Genomic DNA, 10,634 nt, shown 5'->3' on the forward strand with positions numbered 1-10,634 from the left:
CCCCCCTGACCAACATGGTGAAACCACATCTCTACTAAAAATACAAAAAAATTAGCCAGGCATAGTGGCGCATGCCTGTAGTCCCAACTACTCGGGAGGCTGAGGCAGGAGAATTGGTTTGAACCCGGGAGGTGGAGGTTGCAGTGAGCCGAGATGGCACCACTGCAATTCAGCCTGGGTGACAGAGTGAGACTCTGTCTAAAACAATATATATTTTTGAAAATTTTTTTAAATTGACTATAGAGAAATGCCCTCAACCCATCCTTTTCCTGTATCCAGAATACTAGTAATATCTACACATAGATATTTTCACAAGTGGTCCTCCTGATTTTAATTACCTTTTTGAGATTAAAAAAGGAAAAATACTAAAAATAAATATGTACTTTTCAGAGTAAAAAAATAAAATAAAACTGTAAACCATGAGGAGTCACCAAACAGTTGCAACTGTGATCTTTTATTTTAAAAAATTATAATTTTGCAGTGCATGCTAGATAGTTTGGGGTGAAACACGCCAAGCAAATGTGGAGATTAAAAACACTGGCAGACTGGAAAAATATTTTCAAGACTGCACAAAAATTTAGAAAACAATATTTGAGTTTCAACATAGGCAATTCAAAACAAAAATTCTATAAAAAAAGCATTTTGCGCTATTTACATGATTGCTATAAGCTCTAAGGTAGACATTGAGCTCTAGAAAGTAAATGGAGAAATTGGGCTCTTGAAAGTAAATGGAGAAATTAAGCGCTAGAAATTACTACAGGTGTGACTGGATAATATTTTTGAACACAGTTTCACACGCACCTACTCACATTTCCATGCTTTCCTTGTCCTTTCAGATTAAGTCATCCAGGGCGTTGTTCTTTAAAGCTTCAGGGCAGGTAACACCTGGCAAAGTGAAAATAACAATGGAATCAAATGTTTGGCATTTCAGTTTTGAAAGCCTGGCCTTACCTTAGAGACACATGATGTGGGAGCGCGCATTCTCTGAAACGGAGAGGGAGAAAGATGGAGAGGAAAACTGTGTGACTAGAATACTTGAGAATTGAGAACAGTATAGCGTGGCCCTGTCCGATATGGTAGCCACTAGCCACGTGTGGCTTACGCACTTGAAAATGATTAGTCCAAGATGAGGTGGGCTGAAAGTGTAAATTACACATCAGATTTCAAAGACTTACTAAGAAAAAAAAGTAAAATCTCTCATTAATTTTTACATAATTATATAAAGAAATCATAATAATTTGGATATATTGAGTTAAATAAAATATATTGTTAAAACTAATTTCACCTGGCCTTTTCTTTTCTTTTCTTTTTTCAAGATGAGGTCTTGCTGTATTGCCCAGGCTGGGACTTGAATTCCTGGGCTTAAGTGATCCTCCCCTCTCAGCCTCCCAAGCAGCTGGGACTACAAGTGTGTGCTACTGCACCTGGCTCCTTTTTAATTTTTTTCTAATGTGGCCATTTGAGACAGCCATATTGACACAATCTGGATGCATCAAAGAGAGAAAATATTTTAAAACAGAAAGTAATTAGTTTGGAAGAATAAAGGCCAATTACAATTACCACAGTAAAGAACAATAACATCATCTAAAATATTGTTACAGTCTAATACATAATTAGACTGAAGAACACATACAATAATTTCATTAATGAAATGTTCAGATTAATTTGCTACAAGAAATGGATAACTTGAAAACAACTCTGGCTGGGCATGGTGGCTTATGCCTGTAATCCCAGCATTTTGGGAGGCCGAGGTGGGAGGATCACTTTAGCTCAGGAGTTCAAGACCAGCCTGTGCAACATGGCAAAACTCCATCTCTACGAAACATACAAAAGTTAGCCGGGGGTGGTGGCAGGCACCTGTAGTCCCAGTACTTGGGACACAGGTGGGAGGATCGTTGGAGCCTGGGAGGAGGAGGATGCAGTAAGCCAGGATCATGCCTTTGCATTCCAGCCTGGGCAAAAGAGTGAGGCCACTGTCTAAAAAAAAAAAGAAAGAGAGAGAGAGAGAGAAAGAGAAGGAAGGAAGGAAGGAAGGAAGGAAGGAAGGAAGGAAGGAAGGAAGGAAGGAAGGAAGGAAGGAGAAAGAAAAAACAATCCTAACATTTAATTAAATGCAGCACAACAACTATGAGGGCTATGTGTGCCGGGGCCAGTGGTAGTTGCTGGAGCTTTAAAGTTGAGAAAGTCCCATGTAGTCTGCCTAATGGAGAAAAGCACACATTTCAGAAAACACTGATGGAGGAAATCCCTGGAGGTGGTGGAGGGGGTGGGTTTCCAGACCTGAGACATCAGAGAAAGCTTCTCAGAGAATGGATTATGTAACATGGACCCTGAAAGAACAACTAGAGTTAGTCAAGCCAAATAGGGGAGGGAGGGGAGAAGAGTATTTCAGACAAAAGGAACTACACATTCAAATGCTGAGAGGTGAAGAGAACACTGATGAACCAAAAGAAATCAGGTTGGCTAGATGATGAAGTTTGGGAAGGAATAAGATTGGAGAGGTAGGCACATTATGGAACATTCCCATAATTTAAATCATGAACTGTATGGGTGTTTATACAAAGGGAAGTGGAAAGAAATTAAAGAGTTTTAACAGAAGGGATGTTCATAGCCAGGTTTACATTCCAAGGTCTTTCTGACAGCTGTGTGGAAAATGGAGGGAAAGTGGCAAGGACAGGACAAGCGCACCAGTTATAAAGCTGCTTCATAATCCAGGCAAGAGAAGAGGATGGCTCAGGGCTGGGTAACATGGTAATGTGGCTATGCAGATGAGAAGAACTGGATTTAAACAAGAACTGTTCATGGGGGTAGAACTGGTGAGACACATGAATGAACTGGAGATGGAAGAACTCAAGGATGATGCCTGGGTTTCTTTCTTGGGTATCTAGGTAAACAGCCATGTCAGGCACTGCTGATGGGATACAAAAAGCGCTGAGGGAGCAAAAAGCAGTGTGTGGGTGGGGGAAGCGGAAGTTTCAGTCTTCAGTCTTGGACATATTGAGATTGAGGTACGTGCCTGCAAGATATTCAAGAGATGTTATTCAGTACATGGCTGGATTTCTGACGGTCAGGAGAGTGATTTCAATTGGAGACATTGCTTTGGAAGAGATGAAAACATACAGGATAATCAAAACTATGCAAGGGAGGAGATTGCCCAGGAAGAGTGTGTAGAGGAAGAAGAGGAAAAGGCCCAGGACCTAAGCTGAAGGAACACCAATATTTAAAGATGGGGAGACACAAAAGAGCCCTCAACAGACACTGTAGAATGGTCAGAGTAACAGGAAGAAAAGCAGAAGATAGTGGTATAGCAGAAGCAAAGGGAGGAACGTTCTTTGAGAAGGGAGTGATCAACAATGTCACATGCTGCTAAGAGGTTAAAATAGAAACTGAGAAGTATCCATTGGATTTAGCAATACCAGGTTCTTTGTGGCCTTGGTGAGAAGCGTTTCGTTAGCGTGGGAGAGCAGAAACCAGATTACAGTGGGTTGAGGAGTGGCAGGTGAGAAAGAGACAGCACAGAGACAACTGCTACATCCAATGGATTTACAGCCAAGGACTACAATTACGGCTTTCTAGAATATATCCCTTGAAGCCATTGCATAGTAGGAATGAGTGACTGAGTGATGAGTGGGTGGTGGATAGAACTCAGAGTGGTAATTTTTATTTTTAAAAAGTAGCCTGTTGTTGAACTGAAAGGCAGTAAATACCAACCACTCCTTAAGCAAACACTGACTGATAGTGTACTAAGCAGAGCAAGACTAAAAGCTGGGAGAATCAGCTGCTCTGTCATCCAGCTACTAACCGAAATTTTACCCCTCACCCAACTTCAACTTCATGCTTTGCACCAGAGATAATAAAAAAAAAAGAACTCTATCAACTAATTCATTTAAATCCTTAGGTAAAAATTCAATAGAACTGACAGCCAGCTGTGAGAAATGTTACATTTTAAGACTCTATTTTTACTTTCTGAACTCATCCTAATCCAGTAGTTGCAGCAGGTTAATTAAGTTTTAAAAATTTTTAAGATAACTAAAAATTCTATAGTATCAGTTGGCTTTTGCTGTATAACAATGCACGCCAAAATGTAGTGACTTAAAGCATGTATTATTGTCCATGGTTCTGTGGATTGGAAAGAATCCAACACCTACTTTCCAATGGGTAATTCTTCTGGTCTGGGCCAGCACAACTGCTGGCTGCTGGCTCACTCACACATCTACAGGGTAGCTGGTGGTTCAGTTGGAGTTGGATGGGCTAAGAGAGCCTCCGACTTAGGTTTGATGGCTGGCGTTTGTTAGTTGTAGTAACAGGGATGACATGACCCTGTGTCTCTCTTCATCTAGAGGCTCATTCACAAGGTTATCTCAAGGCTCCAAGAGCAGCAAGCCAGCAAGCCCCAACAATGCACAAGCACCTTTCAAGCCTCTACCTGCAGTGCATTTATTTGTTAATAATGTCCCATTGGCCAACCAAGTCACATGACCAAGCCCAAATTCACTGGGTGGAGAAATAGAATTCACCTCATGATAGGAAGACCACAAATTCACATTGCAAAGGGTATGCATAAAGAGATGAGATAAATTGTGTCTAATTTTATAATCTATCACAACTAATTTTTGCTTAAAAATACTTATTAGGAACTTCCTCCTAATTTAAACGTAGTGGAACCATAAGTGTAATAAGTCATACATTTGCCACATATTCATGAAATAAGACTCTTACTTCTTTTTTGTCTTCAAAAGTGGCCCTAAGTCACAATGAAGAAAGGGTATTCTGAGGACTTTGAGCCCCTTAAGGGGCTGTCTCTTTTCTGTATCCCCAACACTATGGTAACTTTATTTGAATGAATGAATGATTTATTACCTGTATCAGTCCATTCTTGCATTGCCATAAAGAAATACCTGAGACTGGGTAATTTATAAGAAAAGAGGTTTAATTGGCTCATGGCTCTGCAGGCTGTACAGGAAACATGGCGGCATCTGCTTCTGGGGAGGCATCAAGGAACTTTTACTCACGGTGGAAGGCAAATTAGGAGCAGGTATGGATTAGTGGAGAGAAATCATGGAGAAATAGTAAAAGTAAGGGAGAGGATAAATACTTAGTGACTTACATTTTGGTGGTGACCAAGACTAACAGGCGTCCCAATCTATATAAAAATACCTTGATAACATCTTAACATTGAAGGCTTTAATGAAAGGTGGAGCAGAAACTACATGAGTTTCTCTGGATGACGCGTGGAGATTGAGTATAAGGAAGTGCTTCTTGACCCTAAGTATACCTTAGAATCTCCTGAAGAACTTTTATAAAGTACAACCAATTTAGTTGGTTGGCCTCTTTCCCAACCAATGAAATCAGAATCAGTGGGAACAGACCTGAGCACTGGTAATTTTTGGCAGTCGTATTCTCTTTAAAATCCCCAAGTGCAGTCAGTACTGAGAAATATTGGGATGTGGCAGCGGTTCTCAGAGTTGGTCCCTGGACTAGTAGTGTCGTTATGACTTGGGGACTTGTTAGAAAGCACATTATCAAACCTTGCCCCAGATTTACTGAATCAGAAACTCTGGAGGTGGAGCCCAGCAATCCCTTTTTTGACGAACTCTCTGGGTGATTATGATGCATGCTAAAGTTTGAGAACCACTGATATATGGTGGGAGTGGGGGCATAGGGGGAGTAGCTACACTGTATCTATAAGTATCCTTCATGGTCAGCAGAAGTTACATTCCCATCAGCATTTTATGAGAATTCTTACACAGTTCACAAAATTCTTTTTACATATGATTTCTAGCAGAATTAGAGGCATTAAAAACAGGGGAAAAAATAAGCAACATTGTCTTACTTAAAACTGAACATTTTTCATATGTTTACAATTAACATAAAACTTGCATTCTACAGTTCAAATTGATTTCCTTGATTTTAGCCTGAAATGAAAATGGAGATCAGCCAGTTACCATTCTGTGGAGAGACAAACACACTGAACAATTGCAAAAGGATAACAAATATTTCATCCAGCCTGCTTTTAGAAAAATCACAGAATAAAGGTAGTGTTTCAGTTACCAACTTTCAACCCAGTTTTAGGAACATATGCAATGATATTTGTTCATAGTATCTATTTTTATTTTTAAAAAGAGGAAAGAAAAAAGAAACAAAATTAAAAAAAGAAAGAGAACCACTCTTTAAAAAACAAGTTGAGAAAAAGAAAACTAATAAGAGAAAATTCCTCAAACTAATCAAGTTTAAATATTGGCAGTATGTGGAGTAAAACACACACGGAAATGTGGTGTATACTTCCTGAAAATGTTAGCTGTTAAATGAAAGGAGTCGTGTTTCTGTATTTTCTTAAATAGAACTTCGCATATTCGAGGTGGTCCATAAGTTTTAAATAATAACAATTTGCTCTCCAATCTGGCCTCATTTAGCTTCCTTTTTTCACTGTAACATCTTGACATTCTTCCACTGCTTAGTTTGCAGAATTCACTGCAAAAGAAAAGAAAAGAGAAGAAAAGAAAAGGCTAAGAATAAACTTATGTAAGAAAAAAAAAAAAAAGCAAAATAAAAGAGCAGGTTCTTCAAGCTTGAGCTCAACTAACAAATAAATCATTTATACTTAAAAAAAATCATTTCACTTCAACATACAAACTATTAATCCAGATCTCCATTATTGCTTACTTAGACTAGTAACATGGTTTCCTCCCTCCTTTTATTGCACTCTGTTGAAAGATTAATCTTCTCACAGCAAAACTCAAAAGCTTTCAGTAACCTATCCCCCACTGCTGGCCCCTGAAGTACAGACAAGATCAGGCACAGGCCACAGATGCCCTGGGGAATCAGCTCTAGGAAAAAACTGTAAGAAACCCCTGGAGAGACTAAAGGCCATCATAAACTTTGGGTGGGGAGGAATGTAGAGTTAGAATAATAGGTAGAGTGCTGCTAGGTTCTGCTCTCCTTCTCTCTCCTCTTTCCTTTGGACCATTGCCTGTCCCATAACCACTGAGTCAGGAGGCAGCAGCAATCACCCACGCTGAAAAGGGGAGGCTGAGCAGCTGCCCTGAGCACTCACTCCTTCAGTCCTCCTCACGTGTGGTAGATGATGGATCACTTATGAGATGACTACCATCTCCCTTTCAAAGGCTTTAGAGGAGAATCCGTAGCAGAGTAATGCCTAGTGGAGGGGCAACAGAAGGGTTGTTGACTATAGTTCCAACACCTAAGGGACTCCCTAGGACTCAACTCCTTAATCTTAAAACCACAAAGAAGACAGAAAGTAGGGCCTGGTATTGGCATGTCACGTTGGTACCTGATAACTCCAGGGAAATATCAGCTCGCAGCTTAAAATACCTGAGGTTAGAACCACTGTAAAAAGAAAAACACACACTGAACATACACAATATCAAGCAGAAGTACTGGAACAAACAAATTAAGAATTTAAAATAAGTACAACCACACTGGGCACGATGGCTCACGCCTATAATTCCAGCTCTTTGGGAGGCCGAGGCAGGCAGATCACTTGAGGTCAGGAGTTCAAGACCACTCGGGCCAACATGGTGAAACCCATCTCTACTAAAAATAGAAAAATTAGTTGGGCATGGTGGCGGGCACCTGTAATCCCAGCTACTCGGGAGGCTGAGGCAGGAGAAGTGCTTGAACCAGTGGGGTGGAGTTTGCAGTGAGCCGAGATTGCACCACTGTACTCTAGCCTAGGTGACAGAGTGAGACTGTCTCAAAAAAATGAAACAAAATAAGCACAACCAATATTGTCAAAAAGCTACTGGTAACAGGAAGCAGGTAAAAAGTCATAAAGAAAGACAGATGTTATACATAGATCAAGTATAAAAAAGTATGCTTCCAAGTAAGACTTCTAGATGAGATAAATAGCAAGCTGAATGCAGCCAAAGGAAAATTGTAAAACTGAAAGATCAGACTGAGGACATCTCTCAGAAGGCAGAAAAAAAGATAATGAGAGAAATACAGAAATAAAAAGTTAAGTACCATGGAGCATAAAAGTAGACATGCTGACATCTTGAAGACAGGAGTCCAAAGGAAGAGAAAATAAAGAGAGAGCAAATATTTAAGATTATAATAAAAACAAATATCTCTAAATTAAAGATAAAAGAAGTCAGATGGAAAGGGTTGCATGCCCAATAGGAGAGATTAAGAATGTAGAAAGAGCATTGCACATTGAAGAACAAAGAGAAAGAGAAAATACTAAAAGCTTCCAGGAAAAAAAGAGCATATCTCCTCCAAAGGTACAAGAAGATTTAGCAGCAGATTTCTTAACAGCAACACTGGGGCCAAATATTTGGGGATTTTTCAGATATCATTCTGTTATTGATTTCTAATTTAATACCACTGTGGTCCGAAAACATACTTTGTATGACTTAAATCCTTTTAAACTTATGGAGACATTTATTTATTTATTTATTTATTTATTTATTTATTTATTTATTATTTTTTAAAACCAGAACATTTATTGCATGACTAATCGTTGACATTCTTTAGATGAACTAGATGCTGCAGCAGCTGCCCTCTTGGGTTTAGGTGTTGTTCCTTCACGGAATCCATGCCTGAATCTGCGGTATACAATTTTTAGGTGCCTCATTCGACCAGTTCCGGTGGTATTTCGTCTTTTAGCCTTGGCACTCCAGTTATACTTTCTCTTGCGCCTGGCAGGGTAGCCACATTTGCCACAGGTCGACTTCTGAAGGTGGTAGGCCTTAGAGCCACAGCGGCGGCACAATGTGTGCGTCTTATTGCGACGCTTTCCAAACGATGACGTTCCCTTCGTCATCTCGCTTCTGCAGCCGAGACCAGAGAGCGTGGAGACATTTTATGGTGCACAATGTGGTTTATCTTGAACAGACACTTTACTAAAGAAGGTAGACGGATGGGAAATAAGCACATGAAAGACAGGCAACACCAATAGTCATTAGGGAAATGGAAATTAAAACTGTAATAAAATACCACCACACACTAACCATACCAAAAGTTGCCAAATATTTAAAGGAACTAGAACTCTAACATGCTGTTAGTTCGAAGGTAAAATTACTCAACTACTTCTATAGTTTCAAATCTTATGCTGAAATGTGATCCCCGGTGTTGGAGGTGGGGCCTAGTGGGAGGTATTTGGATCATAGGGGCGGACACCTCACGAATGGTTTAGCACCATCCCTTTGGTGATAAGTGAGTTCTTTCTCTATTAGTTCGTGTAAAAGCTGGTTGTTTAAAGGAGCCTGGCATCTCTCTTGCTAGTGCTTTCGCCATGTGACACACCTGCTCTCCCTACACGTCATGAGTAACAGCTTCCTGAGGCCTCATCAAAAGCTGAGCAGATGCAAAGTGCCATGCTTGTACTGCCTGCAGAACTGTGAGCCAAATAAACCTCTTTTCTGTATAAATTACCCAGCCTCAAGCTGTAGCAGGACAAGCCACAGACAAAACCTCTCAGACACCGAGTTGTAGAAGGAAGGGCTTTATTCAGCTGGGAGCATCAGCAAGCTACTGCCTTAAAATCTGAGCTCCCCGAGTGCAAATTTCTGTCCCTTTTAAGGGCTCACAACACTAAAGATTTCATATGAAAGTGTCATGATTGATTGAGCAATCTCGGGGATACGTGACAGGGGTTTCATGCACTGATAGAGAGAAACAGAACAGGGCAGGGAGTTTCACAGTGTTCTTCTATACAATGTCTGGAATCTGTGAATAATATCGGTTTCTAAGTTATGAGTTGATTTTTAACTACTAGGTTTAGGCCAGGCAGGCCCAGGCCCAGTTTTGGGCCTGGCACCAGGCTGCCTGTCTTTGGTTTTACTTCCTTATTTTTCTTAAAACAAGTACTGAGTATAAAACAATATAAAACAATATGAGAGGGTCTCACTCTTTCCTCAAAGCAAAGCAAACAGATTAATATGACTACTTGAGAAATAGTTTGGCAGTTTCCTAAAAAGTTAACTATACAGGCCAGGGGCAATGGCTCATGTTTGTAATCCCAGGACTTTGGGAGGCCAAGGTGGGTGGATCACATGAGGCCAAGAGTTTAAGACCAGCCTGGTCAACATGGCGAAACCCCATCTCTACTAAAAATAAAAAAATTAGCTGGGCATGGTGGCACACGCCTGTAATCCCAGCTACTCAGGTGGTTGAGGCATGAGAATCACTTGAACCTGGGAGGTGAAGGTTGCAGTGAACCGAGATCATGCCACTGCACTCCAGCCTCAGCAATAGAGCAAGACCCTGTCTCTAAATAAATAAATAAGTGAAATATATACCTTCCATATGATCCAGCCATTTGACTCCAAAGAATTACCTCAGGAGAAAAAAAAGCATATGTTCACAAAAGACTTGTACATAAATGTTCATAGCAAATTTATTTGTAATAGTCCAAACTGGAAATAATCCAAATGTCTATTACTAGGTGAATGGATAAACAAATTGTAGCACATTTATGTAATGAAATACTATTCAGCAATAAAAAGAATAAACTATTGATCCATGAAACAACATAAGTGAACATCAAAATAATTATGCTAAATAGATAAAAGAGAGTATACACTGTTTTAACCATTTATAAAAAAATTCTAGAAAATGCAACTAATCTATAGTGATAGAAAGAAGATGGGTGGTTGCCTGGGAACAGGGGAAAC

The 10,634-nt window shown here is 40.0% G+C and overlaps 1 protein-coding gene across 1 annotated transcript; it reads right to left on the bottom strand.

Annotated features, from left to right (window-relative positions):
- Window positions 1-8,399: 8,399 nt before the first annotated feature.
- On the bottom strand, window positions 8,400-8,809 carry LOC712599 (large ribosomal subunit protein eL37-like). Its single transcript, XM_078001321.1, has one exon. It carries the CDS (start codon window positions 8,780-8,782, stop codon window positions 8,462-8,464), a length of 321 nt encoding a protein of 106 aa, XP_077857447.1. The 5' UTR covers window positions 8,783-8,809; the 3' UTR covers window positions 8,400-8,461.
- Window positions 8,810-10,634: the final 1,825 nt, after the last annotated feature.

This window comes from Macaca mulatta, chromosome 4 (genome assembly GCF_049350105.2).
Source record: "Macaca mulatta isolate MMU2019108-1 chromosome 4, T2T-MMU8v2.0, whole genome shotgun sequence".
Taxonomy (NCBI): Eukaryota; Metazoa; Chordata; class Mammalia; order Primates; family Cercopithecidae; genus Macaca; species Macaca mulatta.